This window comes from Oncorhynchus nerka, linkage group LG26 (genome assembly GCF_034236695.1).
Source record: "Oncorhynchus nerka isolate Pitt River linkage group LG26, Oner_Uvic_2.0, whole genome shotgun sequence".
Lineage (NCBI taxonomy): Eukaryota > Metazoa > Chordata > Actinopteri > Salmoniformes > Salmonidae > Oncorhynchus > Oncorhynchus nerka.
The window spans coordinates 19,797,534-19,814,325 of NC_088421.1; the positions used below are offsets into that span (position 1 = coordinate 19,797,534).

At 43.0% G+C, this 16,792-nt stretch overlaps 1 protein-coding gene across 2 annotated transcripts in view; it reads left to right on the forward strand.

The window, feature by feature from the left end:
* LOC115110655 (alpha-1,6-mannosylglycoprotein 6-beta-N-acetylglucosaminyltransferase B-like) overlaps positions 1–10,097 on the forward strand; it is a 91,765-nt gene extending 81,668 nt beyond the window's left edge. For both annotated transcript variants that reach the window (XM_065010222.1, XM_029636480.1), the window contains 3 exons: positions 4,592–4,666; positions 8,571–8,842; positions 9,155–10,097. In XM_065010222.1, coding sequence (XP_064866294.1) covers positions 4,592–4,666; positions 8,571–8,842; positions 9,155–9,353 — 546 coding nt within the window. In that variant the 3' untranslated portion in view covers positions 9,354–10,097. The remainder of the gene's footprint in view (positions 1–4,591; positions 4,667–8,570; positions 8,843–9,154) is intronic.
* The last annotated feature ends 6,695 nt before the right edge of the window (positions 10,098–16,792 follow it).

Genomic DNA, 16,792 nt, shown 5'->3' on the forward strand with positions numbered 1-16,792 from the left:
GTTCAGAGACAAATGACCTTTCAGATGTATTATCTTCACTGCATCTCATGTTAAAGAAAGTCTTGAGTATTAACATTACCTACGCATATGATTAATGGTGCCGTGGAGGTATATAATCTCTTCTCCCACAGACTGTATTTCCAGTTGTGACCCACTTCTCTCTCACATTGCTAATTGAGCTGTTAGTCACAGGATCCAGTGTAACTGCAAACTGCATAGCTGGGATGTTTCCAAGGACTTTAGTCCTAATTGCCTCAGAGATGGATTTGCTTAGTAGGTAAACTGCGCAGCAGACACCTGGGTTAGCATGGCAGTCTTCCAGAGGGCCCATACTGTCTTCCCCATGCACTAACCATTGTCTACTGGAGATTATATTAATCTATCATGCTGTGCTCAATCTGTCGCCAGGCCAACATGCAAGGTACGTCCAATCGATCCCCCACCACGCGGGGAATAATGGTAGGTTAAATATAGCCCAGACTTGCTGTTGAGGGAACCAAAAGCGAGCATCTACTTGACGTAATGCTGTGGTAGAACACGTGCATGTAATGGGTTAGGAGTGGAGGAGAGGGGCAGGAGGAAAACAAAGCAACAAAATAATACAGGACACAAGCACTTCTCATTATGTTGATATACAGTACATTCAGAAAGTATTTAGACCCCTTGACTTTGACATTTTTTATAATATGAATTTTTTACCCCACTTTTTTCGTCATATCCCATTACGATCTTGTCTCATCGCTGCAACTCCTCAACGAGCTCGGGAGAGGCGAATCATGACCCACCAAACCACACTCCTTAACACCCGCCCACCTAACCCGGACGCCATCCACACCAATGTGTTGGAGTAAACACCGTTCAACTGATGACCGAAGTCAGGCTGTAGGCACCTGGCCCACCACAAGAAGTCACTAGAGTGCAATGAGCAAAGTAAGGCTCCCCCAGGTCAAACCCTCCCTAACCTGGACGACGCTGGGCCAATTGTGCGCCGCCCTACGGGACTCTCGTTCATGGCTGGTTGTGATACAGCCAAGAATCGAACCCGGGTCTGTAGTGACGCCTTGGGTAACCTTTGCACCTCCCGGGAGGCCCCAGACCCCTTGACTTTTTCCACATTTTGTTACATTACAGCCTTATTCTAAAATGTATTAAATGAATTAGTTTCCTCATCAATCTACACACAATACCCCATAATGGCAAAGTGAAAACAGTTTTTTATGTTAGCAAGTTTATTATAAATAAAAACATGTCACATTTTACATGTACAAGTATTCAGACCCTTTGCTATGAGACTTGAAATTGAGCTCAGGTGCATCCTGTTTCCATTGATCATCCTTGAGATGTTTCTACAACTTGATTGGAGTCTACCTGTGGCAAATTTAATTGATTGGACATGATTTGGAAAGGCACAAACCTGTTTATATACAGTAAGGTCCCACAGTTGACAGTGCATGTCAGAGCAAAAATCAAGCCCTGAGGTCAAAGGAATTGTCCGTAGAGCTCCGAGACTGGATTGTGTCGAGGTACAGATCTGGGGAAGGATACCAAAAAAATGATGTAGCATTGAAGGTCCCCAAGAACACAGTGGCCAACCATCTCTGGAGCGCTCCGCCAATTAGGCCTTTGTGGTAGAGTGGCCAGACGGAAGCCACTCCTCAGTAAAAGACAAATGACAGCCGGCTTAGTTTGCCAAAAGGCACCTAAAGGACTCTCAGACCATGGGAAACAAGATTCTCTGGTCTGATGAGACCAATATTGAATTATTTGGCCTGAATGCCAAGCCTGGAGGAAACCTGGCACCATCCCTACGGTGAAGCATGGTGATGGCAGCATCATGCTGTGGGGATGTTTTTCAGCAGCAGGGACTGGGAGACTAGTCAGGATCGAGGGAAAGATGAACAGAGAAAAGTACAGAGAGATCCTTGATCAAAACCTGCTCCAAAGCCCTCAGGAACTTCAGACTGGGGGTGAAGGTTCACCTTCCAACAGTACAACGACCCTAAGCACACAGCCAAGACAACGCAGGAATGGCTTCGGGACATGTCTCTGAATGTCCTTGAGTGGCCCAGCCAGAGCCCGGACATGAACCTGATCAAACATCTTTGGAGAGACCTGAAAATAGCTATGCAGCGATGCTCCCCAACCAACCTGACAGGGCTTGAATCTGCAGAGAAGTGGTAGAAATCAAATCAAATCAAATGTATTTATATAGCCCTTCGTACATCAGCTGATATCTCAAAGTGCTGTACAGAAACCCAGCCTAAAACCCCAAACAGCAAGCAATGCAGGTGTAGAAGCACGGTGGCTAGGAAAAACTCCCTAGAAAGGCCAAAACCTAGGAAGAAACCTAGAGAGGAACCAGGCTATGTGGGGTGGCCAGTCCTCTTCTGGCTGTACCGGGTGGAGATTATAACAGAACATGGCCAAGATGTTCAAATGTTCATAAATGACCAGCATGGTCGAATAATAATAAGGCAGAACAGTTGAAACTGGAGCAGCAGCACGGCCAGGTGGACTGGGGACAGCAAGGAGTCATCATGTCAGGTAGTCCTGGGGCATGGTCCTAGGGCTCAGGTCCTCCGAGAGAGAGAAAGAAAGAATTAGAGAACGCACACTTAGATTCACACAGGACACCGAATGGACAGGAGAAGTACTCCAGATATAACAAACTGACCAAATACTTGTGTGCCAAGCTTATAGCATCATACCCAAGAAGACGGAAGGCCGTAATCACTGCCAAAGATGCTTCAACAAAGTACTGAGTAAAACAGGGTCTGAATACTTATGTAAATGTGATATCCCCCCCAAAAAATATTATACATTTGCAAAAATGTCTAAAAATCTGTTTTTAATTTGTCATTATGGGGTATTGTGTGTAGATTGATTAGGGGAAATGAATGTAATACATTTTAGAATGAGGAAAAAGTCAAGGGGTCTGAATACTTTCCAAATGCACTGTGCTATACAGTACACACTGAAGGTGAAGAAAAACATGTCCCCTCTTTGATCCAATGCGGGTGAACAACTATACTAATCCCTGTGGTATTCACTGGTGTAAAAAGTACCCAATTGTCATACTTGAGTAAAAGTAAAGATACTTAAATAGAAAATGACTAGTAAAAGTGAAAGTCACCCAGTAAAAGTCTAAAAGGATTTGCTTTTAATTATACTTATATATCATTTCACATTCCTTATATTAAGCAAACCAGACGGCATGATTTTCTTGTTTTATTATTTTACAGATAGCCAGAGGCACACCTCAACACTCAGACATAATTCCTAAACCAAGCATTTGTGTTTACTGAGGCAGAAGCAGTAGGGATAACCAGGGTTGTCCTCATGATAAGTGTGTGAATTGGCAAATATGTCTGTCCTGCTAAGCATTTGAAATGTAACTCGTACTTTTGGGTGTCAGGGAAAATGTCAGGGAAAATGTATGTAGTAAAAAGTAAAAAGTACATTATTTTATTTTCTTTAAATAGTAAATTAAAGTAAAGATACCCCATAAAAAAACTACTTAAGTAATACTTTCTAGTATTTTTACTTAAGTACTTTACACCACTGGTGATATTGTAATCAGGTATACTGGTCAGACATGATGAGTATGTATGCAGTAAATGCGGTCGGTTTAGAGATGTTAATGTATTTTAAAGCTGAATTCAATTCAGACTCCATGGAGAGCAGTTTTTTTCCTGTTCCTTTCTTTCCATTATATAAAGATGCCCAAAAGGCAAATTGCATTCTGGAATAGATGATGAGGTGCCAGATACATTTCATTAAACTCAGATGAAATAAACGAGTAAGTGAGCGCTAAAAGGAAGTGAATGCTAAAAGGAACCATTTATCAGTTTAAAAGCCCAAGTGCCTCTGAGAGGCCTGATGGTAAACAATGAGATCTCTTTTAAATGGCACAGACATCTTAGGTTAGGTGATGTGGAATGGGACTACAGTACCATCACACTGATTGAACATTTCCCACTTCAACATGTATCATACTTATTCATGTAATCGAACCCAAATAGGCTTTGGATAACAGCAAAAATAGAAAGCATTGACCTGCAGACTTCATCCTTTGACACTGATGACTAACGTGTGTTCACTGCTGCATTGAAAAGAGATGCCTTCGCTGTGCTGTTTTCACTGCAGTGTCACAGCAGCTGTCGTGTATGTAACATACATTCTAATCTGTAACTCTATGAAATGTGCCAGCTCTGGAGAAAGTTTTCACATCATCTGGTAAAGGTCAAAAGTGGGATGGTCATCACATCCTCCCAGTGAGTTGTTAAAAAGATTCAGACACTCGGTTTAGCAGCTCGTACATAACCTGTGGTCGATTGTCAGCTTAATCCATTGTTTGTCATATTGATGTAGTCGATGTTAATAGAGTAATGAAATCAAGTCAAAGGCTGTCACCTGTGATGTATGAGGTCATTGATTCTAATATGACGCAGCTCATAATGAAGCCGTTCACAGTGACCTTAATGAATTCGTCAGCTTTGATTAACGGTAAACCGTTCCAGTACTATTATGGCTGTGGTGTTAGAGGTCTAAAGCCGATGGTGTGTGACGGTGTATGATTTCCTTTCTGCAGGTGGAGCCATATCTGCCCTATGAGTACACCTGTGAGGGGATGCTGGAGAGAGTGCATGCTTACATCCAGAACCAGGTGGGTTTGTGTTGCATACACCGGCCTTCATTACCCCGGAGATGGTACAGCCAACCTCATCCACATTTATTTATGCACAGGCAAGATGAAGTCACACTGTACCCTATACATATAAAAGAGTGAACGTACACACACACAGTCCTGTTTAACTAACCTTGTGGGGACACATAATTCAGTTCATTCAAAATCTTCTTTTCCCTAACCCTAAAACTAACCCTAGCTCCAAACCCTGAACCTAATTCTAAACCTAACACTGATTCTAACCTTAAACCCAAACCACCTAGAAATAGCATTTGACCTTGTGAGGACGAACAAAATGTCCCCAGTTGGTCAAATGTTTTTGTTTATTAATCTTGTGGGGACTTCTGCTTCCCACAAGTATAGTTAAACACGTCCACACACACAACCACGCACACACTAAAAGCCTTTTTAATATTTATATGCACAATTACACACATTGTCATGCTCCAGTACGTTCATCATGCTGAGATGATTTGTGCGGTGCACCGAGGGGCTTGTCTTCCAGTCTGGTTAAGGCAGTGGGAGAAAAGAGGAAATAGGGTGGCCTATGCCCAGCTCTGATCCACTCCCCCATCTGTCCATCACACACAGAGTAGTGTGCTCAGTGGGCTGTGACTGACTGAGACTGCCCGCCTGGCATGTACGAGCCCAGACTCCCAATCAGCGACAACCCTTCTATCCTCCTCCTTGGGCAGCACTGACCCCCATGATCCTCACGGATTCTTTATTGAGAATTTTTATACTGCTTTCTCATGACACACACACACACACACACACACACACACACACACACACACACACACACACAGATTCCGGATGAGGTGTCTGATCGCTCGCCCTGTTTTCCTGTTGAGCAGTAGCCCAGGGCTGGGGGGCTGTGGTGTGGTGGAGTGGAGGAGGCCTAGTTATTGCAGCAGGGCGCTGGGAGCCTGTTTAATAAACCGGACTGGGGGTCAGAGGAAGATGTCGCAGAAATATTATTACCTGTTCCTTATGAATAGGACCGACTGGGGGAGGTGCTCTCCCAAGGTTGATTCCTGCCTGAAACTCATTTGATTATTGGTGGCATAACTGTATTATAGACATGACGATAGTTCAGTGTTAAATTCATATCTCCCAACCATCATATCTAAGCCAATATGACACCAATCTCAATGAAAATTCGCAAATCAACTTGATTGGAGGTACTCAACACACTCCCTCTTGTCATGAGCCGTTACTGAGAACCACATAATAGTCTGTCTTGTGCTTACCCAGCTAAAATTCTAGACGTCGGATTAAAACGGGACTATAGCGTCCATAAAGCGACCAATTTATCATTTATCGCTCTCATGTGCTCATTTCTGTCCGTTAAGTGCCAAAGATGCTACTTTTTAGTAGCATTTCTGAAAGAATATGTAAGCGGTGCAAATCCATGTTTGCTAGCATCAGAGAAACTCATCAGTTTAATATCCATAATACATTCCAGGACACTCTTACACAGTGCCAAACTAACAACTCTGCCAAGTGTTGGATATTTTTCAACTCTGTCTCGGACACCTGTGTGAAGCTAGCCACAATAGTGGAATTTGCAGTTCACCTTCAAAATAAATGCCCCCATTGAAAGTGACTCAAACTGAAACAAATAGTGGATGAGATGTTGAACAGCCCTTAGCTGTGGTATATTGGCCATATACCATACCCTCCCGGGCCTTATTGCTTAATTATGTTGTATAATAATGTTGCATAATCACCTTCCAGTGTAAAAACCTTGGAATTTAAAAACAAGGTTTTAAGTGAGAATAGGCATTGGTCTGAAGCTGAAAAAATAAAGGAAATTCCCATGAGCACCACATTGCCTTTTTCACCCATGCTCTACCTAGGGTTTCCAGCACATCTACAGTAGCTATGTTGTTCTTCAAACTATGTGTAGGCAGGTTGCTTAGGATTCATACTCTTCAGAGGGATAATGGACTTTACAGTGTCCTGCTATCAAAATTATGTATACCGGTATGTGTGTATATACAGTACCAGTCAAAAGTTCTGACACACCTACTCATTCATGGGTTTTTCTTAGTTTTTACAATGTCGAAAATAATGAAATAATATATATGGAATCATGTAGTAAACCAAAAAGTGTTGATCAAATCAAAATATATTTTAGATTCTTGATGACAGCTTTGCACACTCTTGGCATTCTCTCAAGCAGCTTCACCTGGAATGCTTTTCCAACAGTCTTGAAGGAGTTCTCACATATGCTGAGCACTTGTTAGCTACTTTTATTTCCCTTTGCGGTCCAACTCATCCCGAACCATCTCAATTGGGTGGAGGTTGGGTGATTGTGGAAGCCAGGTCATCTGACGCAGCACTCCATCACTCACCTTCTTAGTCAAATAACTCTTACACAGCCTGGAGGTGTCTTGGGTCATTGTCCTGTTGAAAAACAAATGATAGTCCCCCTCAATGCAAACCAGATGGGATGGCATATCGCAGCAGAATGCTATGGTAGCCATGCAGGTTAAGTGTGTCTTTCAAAATAAATCAGACAGACGGTGTCACCAACAAAGCACCATCACACCACCTCCTCCATGCTTCAAGGTGGGAACCACACATGCAGAGATCATCCGTTCACCTACTCTGTGTCTCACAAAGACATGGCTGGAAACAAAAATCGCAAATTTGGACACATCAGACCAAAGGCCAGATTTGCACCAGTCTAATGTCCATTGATCGTGTTTCTTGGCCGAAGCAAGCCGCTTTTTCTTATTGGTGTCCTTTAGTAGTGGTTTCTTTGCAGCAATTCGACAATGGCCTGATTCACGCAGTCTCATCTGAACTGTTGCTGAGATGTGTCTGTTACTTGAACTCTGAAGCATTTATTTGGGCTGCAATCTGAGGTGCAGTTAACTCTAATGCAGCAGAGGTAACTCTGGGTCTTCCTTTCCTGTGGCAGTCCTCATGAGAGCCAGTTTCATCATAGTGCTTGATGGTTTTTGCGACTACACTTAAAGAAACTTTAAAAGTGATTAATTTTACGTATTGACTGACCTTCATGTCTTAAAGTAATGATGGACTGTCGTTTCTCTTTGCTTATTTGAGCTGTTCTTGCCATAATATGGATTTGGTCTTTTACCAAATAAGGCTATCTTCTGTATACCACCCCTACCTTGTCACAACACAACTGATTGACTCAAACGCATTAAGAAGGAAAGAAATTCCACAAATTAACAACACACACCTGTTAATTGAAATGTATTCCAGGTGTCTACCTCATGAGCTGGTTGAGAGAATGCCAATAGTTTTCAAAGCTGTCAAGGCAAAGGGTGGCTACTTTGAAGAATCTCAAATATAAAATATATTTGGATTTGTTTACTGCATGATTCCATATGTGTTATTTCCTGGTTTTGATGTCTTCACTATTATTTTACTTGTGTAGAAAATAGTAAAAATAAAGAAACCTTTGAATGAGTAGGTGTGTCTAAACTTTTGACTGGTACTGTATATTCATATTATTCCAGGAGGCTGGAAGGCAATGTGTATGTCATAAGAGCTATGGCTTTTATTATTCTGTAAAAATCAGAACCCATCAGAATGTATAGCAAATAAATGAATGTATAGTTCACAGCTGAATTACACACAGGACAGGTGCAGTAAAATGTGTTGTTTTACAGGGTCAGTCATATTAGTACAGCCCACCTGGAGCAAATTAGGGTTAAGCCTTGCTCAATGGCACCGACAGATTTTTCACCTTGTCGGCTTGGGTATTTTGGTTACTGGCTCAACGCTCTAACCACGAGGCTACCTGCCGCTTCAATGCTGAATGTAGGCTACAGTAGAATTGATTGATGAATGTAATGCTGAATAGCCAGATTGTGTAGTTATTCTGTTGTATTGTACTCGGCAGGAATTCTGTGCACCCGAAGCTCCATTTCCCTCAGCGAATACCTCCAGCAGTTGGCCAGGCAGCCCCCCCAACCCCTTTGTCCTGCTGCCCAACTCCAGTGCCCTGACCTGGGCCTCCAACATCAGCACTCCCCCCTCCTGGCCCCCGCTTAGCGCCCTGAGGCTGCTGGCCTCCCTGGAGGGCCAGTCATGTATAGATGCGTGCCAGAGCGCAGGCCTCATCTGTGAGCCCGCCTTCTACCGCTTCATCAATATCAAAGAGGCCTTCAGTGGGTGAGCTGCTGCTGCCTCCCTCCACCACCATGTGATCACACTACCATCTGTTACACAACATTCATCTTGTAATTTAACATTCAGCATATTATACAGCACAATCACTGAGGAAACAAACAATGAATATGAGCATCTTAAATTCTTCTGAATAACCTCCCTCATTCTAATGCACTACCCAATGTGCTTTGGTGTAATGAATATTGATAGCCATTTATGAAGCCTTTTTTAAAAAGCATTGATTATAATGTAAATCACATGACTTAATATGAATAATGATATATAAAGAAATATCTCTCTGGTGTCTCTGCCCAGGCTGGAGGTGCAGTGTGAGTGGGTGGAGGCTGAGATCAACCACATCTTCCCAGCCTTCTCAGTGGAGAGTAGTGAGTGTGGCCTCCAGAAAGACCCTCTGCTGTTCAGCTGTGCCGGGGCCAACACCAAGTACCACCGCCTCTGTCCCTGCAGGGACTACCGTAAGGGCCAGGTGGCGCTATGCAGGGACTGCTTATGACTGTGACCAGCACCTGGGGGAAGATGACCTGCCACCACTCCCTCAGCCTTGGCCATCCCAGGGGCCCTTTTTATAGGTGGGAGGGACACTGAGGAGGATGGCCCTGCTGGAGGTCACTGTGGGTGACACAGAGGTACCAGTAGGGTCGGTCGCCATGGGGTAGAGGAGCAGCTGTACAAAAGATCACTGCTGGTATCATTATAGCACAGGGGGGAATGCTTCATGGAACTGGACAGCTGGATAATGTTACAATGAGACTCCCTATCTGCTGCTCTGACCGGAGGCTCAGTGCATTGGCAATTCTGAAATTACTAGAATACCCGGTCGCCAAACCCACAAAATTGCTGCCAAACAAGACGTGTGGCTGACATAATGCATCTCAGGGAAATGCATGATTGTACTGTACCCTGCTAAAGTGATGACGCTGCTATAAGGTGAACGTTTTACAATAGTCTTTATGGACTACATTGGGTCCAACAACAGGAACGTTAGGGGGTGGAGTTATGAGGAACACAGAAATGAGGGGATTCAAAAAGATATCCCTGATAATTGTACTGCAATGCTATAGTTGCTAATATCTGCATTGCTTCAAGTGACATGCAGATACTGTATGGAATGTAATGTTCTGTGAAATCATAATGCAGTTGGGATATTTGTACAGTAGATGCACTACTAGATGTAATATTTTCCATGTCTCATACATTAGTATATTTGTACATACATGTTGATTAATAAAAAAGACAATTGAAACATTCTGGTACAACTCTTCTCTGGTACAACTCTAAAACAGAGCCATGTTACGTCTTGAGACATGAATGAGTCTGTAGATTTAGAAAAGCAATTGAGTGTAAAGCTGGCATCCATCTTTTTTGGTCAATTTCACAAAGCCAAATGGAAAAGAATGTTCTAATGACTTCTTTCAGAGTTAGTGATTTCTCTGCAGGCACTGTTGGCTTGGACTCATTCAGTTCACGGAGTGGTGCCTAAATACCCACAGACAATTTGTGAGAAGGTTGCCAGTGGGAGGAAGGCTGCATTTAGATGGTGCAGATCTTAGTGAGTTCTGTTGGGACGGAGAGTAGTGTTGGCTTATCCATGGGTCTTGGTGCAATAGATCCCACCTCTCAACACAACCAGCAGCTCTACAGTTCGTTGCTATTTTTGTCTGTCCGACTTCAGGATTTTCAGTCTTGTAGACACCAATGATTTACTGAAGTAACTGTCAAACACAAACTTATACTCCACAGTTGACATACCCCAATACCATGATGAGACCCAGTAAAGTGAGTTTGGAGGGGAGCCGGTCCATGCCCCAGTCTGTCTGAGGGAGATTGACCTGGAGGTAGATGTTGAGAAAGCCCATATACTGTAGACAATCATTCAATTATCCCTTTGCAATCAACAGGGTTGATAGCTCTCATCAGCATTTCCCATTCCCTGACCTGGGTGTAAAATGAGCGTCATCATTCACTTGTTGAGGCTGCCAATAATGTACTCGTATTCATTTACATAGATTTTGATATAGAGGCACCAATATGGATTTAGCGAGGAAACTGACGGAGACATTTCTACAACATCTGATGTGAATTTTACGATTCTTCCACTGGTATAGACAAGTAGATCACCCTTTCATAAAACACATGGAAGACACTCTGAAACACATGACTGATGCTATCATTTCAGAGAAAAACATTAACTGACACATCAGACAATCTGCTCTGATGACCAAACAAAGTTTTAGTTCCAAACTCCTGTTTGTCCTCCAATGGTCTTCTCCCTCCTGTGGTTGTCCTGATTAAGATGCCATTACCAGGTTGTGTATCACTCGAGACGGTAGAAATGAGAAAGATGAACCTACCTTCAGGCCTGAAAAAAAAAGGGGGAAGATGTCTACAGGCAAACCTGCAAGCTCTAACTTCAAACAGGTGTCTACCATATAGAGTTGGGAACCAGGCCATTCATAGTCCTGAGAGCTATATCAAACTTTTATCGCCAACGTCATGTCTGCACAAGTGTTTTGTGGCAGTCTGTCCAGATATTAAAAAGGAAAATGTACACTGTTGGACAGAATGAGCGATTTTTTAATGGAATGGTGAAATATGTGCATTCTGAAGTGCATTTCAATCTGCAATGAGAAACTTTTTCCAATTGGGTCTTTCTTCCTTTAATGTTTTGTCCAGTAGATATATCTACTACTGACTTGAATCACAACTACAGTACACTGCTTTGTTGACTTGGTGCGGCATATTGTACGGTATGTTTTTGTTACATGATTTAGGTGATATGAGATTTAATGACATTTTATAGTACCAGAATTAATCCGCCAACTATTTCTACCACGCTAGCCTGACATGCACAAAATGGCTGAGGTGACGTGAAAGACACTCATCATACCTGCTCCAGAAATGCTGAACACTCTTAGCCAAGATAAGAGAGGTTTTAATGAGATATGTTGAGAGAAGATGATTGGAATTTGCCAGCTTAATGAAGGTGCTTATCCTCCATTGTCACCTGAGTTTAATGGAGAGACACATTTAAGCCCATTCTAATAATTTTCCTGTCTGTGAACTCAAGTTGAACTTTAGCTTGAAAAAGCACAGACAGGAGTGAGAACTGAAGGATGGCGAGGAGGAGAGGATCGAGATGGGAACGGGGCGAGGGAGCCGATGAGCTTTTCCTGTTCCTAACTTTGAACCTAAATTCAATGACATGGTGATATTTTTTTGTTGAGTTCACGTTGAATTCGTGTTAGTTTAACCAAATGTAAATCCAAACTAGACTGACTGACGTCTGTGCCCAGTGGGGAGCCTCTCCCTTCGCACAATCGTCCTTTTGATTGAAATGTTCATCTGAGGTCCTGACTCTGTAGTCACTAAAGACAAATCCCATCCCCTCACACTACCTTTGCCAATGACATAACTATATTACAGACCATATGTGTTTCTCTAATGCTGCAGGTAATAGCCAGGTCACATTCCCCAGCTGGTGTAACTCCACCATGCGTTAAGCAGCGGTCTAACTGTGACTTTGCGAGGTGAAAGTGGACTGAAGAAGCAGAGAGGTCTATAATGTATTATTATCTCATAAGCTACAGTGCATCTCTGCTGGTCAGGAGATAAGAGGATTAGACTGTAGAAAGCCAACCGCACAGGTTGGAGCATCTTGACTCTCAAGAGGCTGTCTTTGAATTTATACGTGTGTTGTTTTCTGGAGAGTGTTCAACTGTCATGGTCAAGAACCAAACGTAGAAAGGGTCATTTAAATGCCATGCAGTAGTTCTGGCTCACCTAACTCCCTCCTTCACAGCTTACCGTACAGGTCTTATCAAAACAAATTGTATTTGTCATATGCGCTGAATACAACAGGTGGACCTCACAGTGAAATGCTTACAAGCTCTTCCTCAGCAATACAGAAAATAAAAACACATGAGAAATTAAACACACAAGAATGAAGCTTCATACAGTGGCCAGAAAAAGTATGTGAACCCTTTGGAAATACCTGGATTTCTGCATAAATTGGTCATAAAAATGTATCTGATCTTCATTTAGGTCACAACAATAGACAAACACAGTCTGCTTAAACTAATAACACACAAACAATTATACTTTTTCATGTCTTTATTGAACATACCATGTAAACATTCACAGTGCAGGGTGGGAAAAGTATGTGAACCCTTGGATTTAATAACTGATTGACCCTCCTTTGGGAGCAATAATCTCAACCAAAAGTTTTCAGTAGTTGCAGATCAGACCTTCACAACGGTCAGGAGGAATTTTGGATCATTTCTCTTCACAAAACTGTTTCAGCTAAGCAATGTCCTTGGGATGTCTGGTGTGAACTGCTCTCTTGAGGGCATTCCACAGCATTGCAATTGGGTTGAGGTCAGGACTCTGACTGGACCACTCCAGAAGGCATATTTTCTTCTGTTGAAGCCTTTTTTTCTCTACACACAGTGTTGTGTATTCCTTCCAAACAACTCAACTGTAGTTTAATCTGTCCACAGAATATTTTCCTAGTAGCACTGTGGAACATCCAGGTGCACTTTTGCAAACTTCAGATGTGCAGCAATGTTTTTTTGGACAGCAGGGACTTCTTCTGTGGTGTCCTCCCATGAACACCATTCTTGTTTAATGTTTTACGTATCGTAGACTCGTCAACAGAGATGTTAGCATGTTCCAGAGATTTTTGTAAGTCTTTAACTGACACTCTAACATTCTTCTTAACCTCATTGTGCATTCTGCTCTGTGCTCTTGCAGTCATCTTTGCAGGAAGGCCATTCCTAGGGAGAGTAGCAACAGTGCTGAACTTTCTCCATTTATAGATAATTTGTCTTACTGTGGACTGATGAACATCAAGACTTTTAGAGATACTTTTGTAACCCTTTCCAGCTTTATGCAAGTCAAAATGTTTAATCTTAGGTCTTCTGAAGTATCTTTATTTGAGGCATGGTTCACATCAGGCAATGCTTCTTGTGAATAGCAAACTCAAATTCTGTGAGTGTTTTTTATAGGGCAAGGCAGCTCTAACCAACATCTCCAATCTCATCTCATTGATTGGACTCCATGTTAGCTGACTCCAATTAGCTTTTGGAGAAGTCATTAGCCTAGGGGTTGTTGGAGGAAATGATAGTTTAAATGATTAATTATGTATACATTTATTTAAGAACTATTTATTTTAATACTATTATGTTATGGTATGAAATGTATGGGTTCTTGGTTAAACTGTTACTGAAAATGTAAGTAAAACAAATTAATTATCTGTACCTTGTGGGAAAGGGAGAAGGGAGGCATATATCTTTTCTGACAGATAAGAATGGTCTTTGATGTTCCAGTAGTGGAGGAGAAGATGTCTTTTAGACAGATTGGCACAGCTATTTTCAGGTTTCTCCGGAGATGTTAGATCGGGTTCATGTCCGGGCCCTGGCTGGGCCACTCAAAGACATTCAGAGAGCTGTCCCGAAGCCACTCCTGCTGTCACGCCCTGACCTTAGAGATCCTTTATTCTCTATTTTGGGTTAGGTCGGGGTGTGACTAGGGTGGGCATTCTAGTTTCTTTATTTCTAGGTTGGCCTGGTATGGTTCCCAGTCAGATGCAGCGGTCTTTCATTGTCTCTGATTGGGGATCATACTTAGGCAGCCTTTTCCCACCTGTTGGTTGTGGGATCTTGTTTTGTGTATAGTTGCTGGTTAGCATTACATAGCTTCACGTTCGTTTCTTTCTTCTTTATTGTTTTTTGCAGGTTGACGTTAAATGATGATGATGAACCCAAACCACTCTGCATTTTGGTCCGATTCTTACAACAATGATCGTGTTGTCTTGGCTGTGTGCTTAGGGTTGTTGTCCTGTTGGAAGGTGAACCTTAGGACCTCAGACTGGGGCGGAGTGCTCTGGAGCAGGTTTTCATCAAGGATCTGTCTGTACTTTGCTCCGTTCATCATTCCCTCGATCCTGACTAGTCTCCCAGTCCTGCCGCGGAAAAACATACCCAAAGCATGATTCTACCATTTTACTACGATAAAGCATGGTGGTATGCTTTATCGTAGGGATGGTGCCAGGTTTCCTCCAGACGTGGCGCTTGGCATTCAGGCCAAATAGTTCAATGTTGGTTTCATAAGACCAAAGAATGTGGTTTCTCATGGTCTGAGAGTCGTTAGGTGCCTTCCATCTGGCCACTCTACCAGAAAGTCTTAATTGGTGGAGTGCTGCAGAAATGGTTGTCCTTCTAGAAGATTCTCCCATCTCCACAGAGGAACTCTGGAGCTCTGTCAGAGTGACCACCAGGTTCTTGGTCACCTCCCTGACCAAGGCCCTTCTCCCCGATTGCTCAGTTTGGCCGGGTGGCCAGCTCTAGGAAGAGTGTCGGTGGTTCCAAACTTCTTCAATTTAAGAATGATGGAGGCCACTGTGTTGTTGGGGACCTTTAATGCTGCAGAAATGTTTTGGTACCCTTCCCCAGATCCGTGCCTCGATACAATCCTGGCTCGGAGCTTGATGGACGATTCCCTCGACTTCATTGCTTGGTTTTTGCTCTGACATGCACTTTCAACAGACCTTATATAGACAGGTGTGTGCCTTTCCAAATCATGTCCAATCAACTTAATTTACCACAGGTGGACTCAAGTTGTAGAACCATCTCAAGGATGACCAATGGAAACAGGATGCACCTGAGTTCAATTTAAATTCTCATAGCAAATAAGTTAGTTATTTCTGTTTTTATTTTGAATACATTTGCACAAATGTCTAAAAAACAGTTTTTGCTTGTCATTATGGGGTATTGTGTGTAGATTGATGAGGACCTTTTTTAATAAGGCTGTAACGGGTATTGTGTGTAGATTTTAATACGGCTGTAACGTAACTAAATGTGGAAAAAGTCAAGGAGTCTGAATACTTTCCAAATGCACTGTACAAGGAGTACCAATAACATTTAAATGTGCAGGCATACATGGTCGTTAAGGTAGATTTGGACATGTAGGCAGGGGTAAAGTAACTGGGCATCAGGATAGATAATAATAAGAGTAAAAAGTAGCAGCAGCGTATATGATGTGTGATCGTGTGTGTGGCATCAGTATGTGTGTTATGTGTGTGGCGTCAATATGTGTGCGTCATGTGTGTCAGTGTGAGTGTGCGCATAGAATCCGTGCAGATAGCCGGATAGCCATTGATTGGCTGTTCAGCAGTCTTATTGCTTGGAGACAGCAGCTGTCTCGGAACGTGCCAGATGGTAGCAGAGAGAACAGTCCATGGCTTGGGTGGCTGAAGTCTTTTGCAATTTTCTGGGCCTTCCTCAGACACTGCCTCGTATAAAGGTCTTGGATGGCAGGGAGCTCAGCCCCAGTGATGAACTGGGCCGTCCGCTCCACTCTCTATAGAGCCTTGCGGTGGTGCAGATGTAAGTACTCTTGGGGATCTGGTGGCCAATGACAAACTTTTTCAGCCTCTGGAGGGAGAAAAGGTGCTCTTGTGCCCTCTTCACGACTGTGTTGGTGTGTATGGACCATATTCACTAAGATATGTGTACACCAAGGAACTTCCACTACAGCCCCGATGGGCGTGGGGCGTGGATGCTCTGAGCACATGCCCTGGTATTGCGTCTGGTCCCTGGCCTTGCAAATGTTAACCCTTCTAAATGTCTTACCCCCCTTGAGCCATAGAGAGCTAGATGGCATAGTCGCCCGGGAACAGTGGGAACCCTCACACCTATGCTCGCTTTGAGGTAAACAACACGAGCCATAAGGCATTTAGCTCGTCTGGGAAGGAGGCATCATTGGGCAACTCACGGTTGGGTCTTCCTTTGTAATCTGTAATAGTCTTCAAGCCTTGCCACATGTCACATTCGTTGTAACGAGGAGACCAAGGCGTAGCGTGATACGAATACATTCCTCTTCATTAAAGGAAGAACACTTAAACAAACTAACAAAAGGCCATTGACGCTATAAACA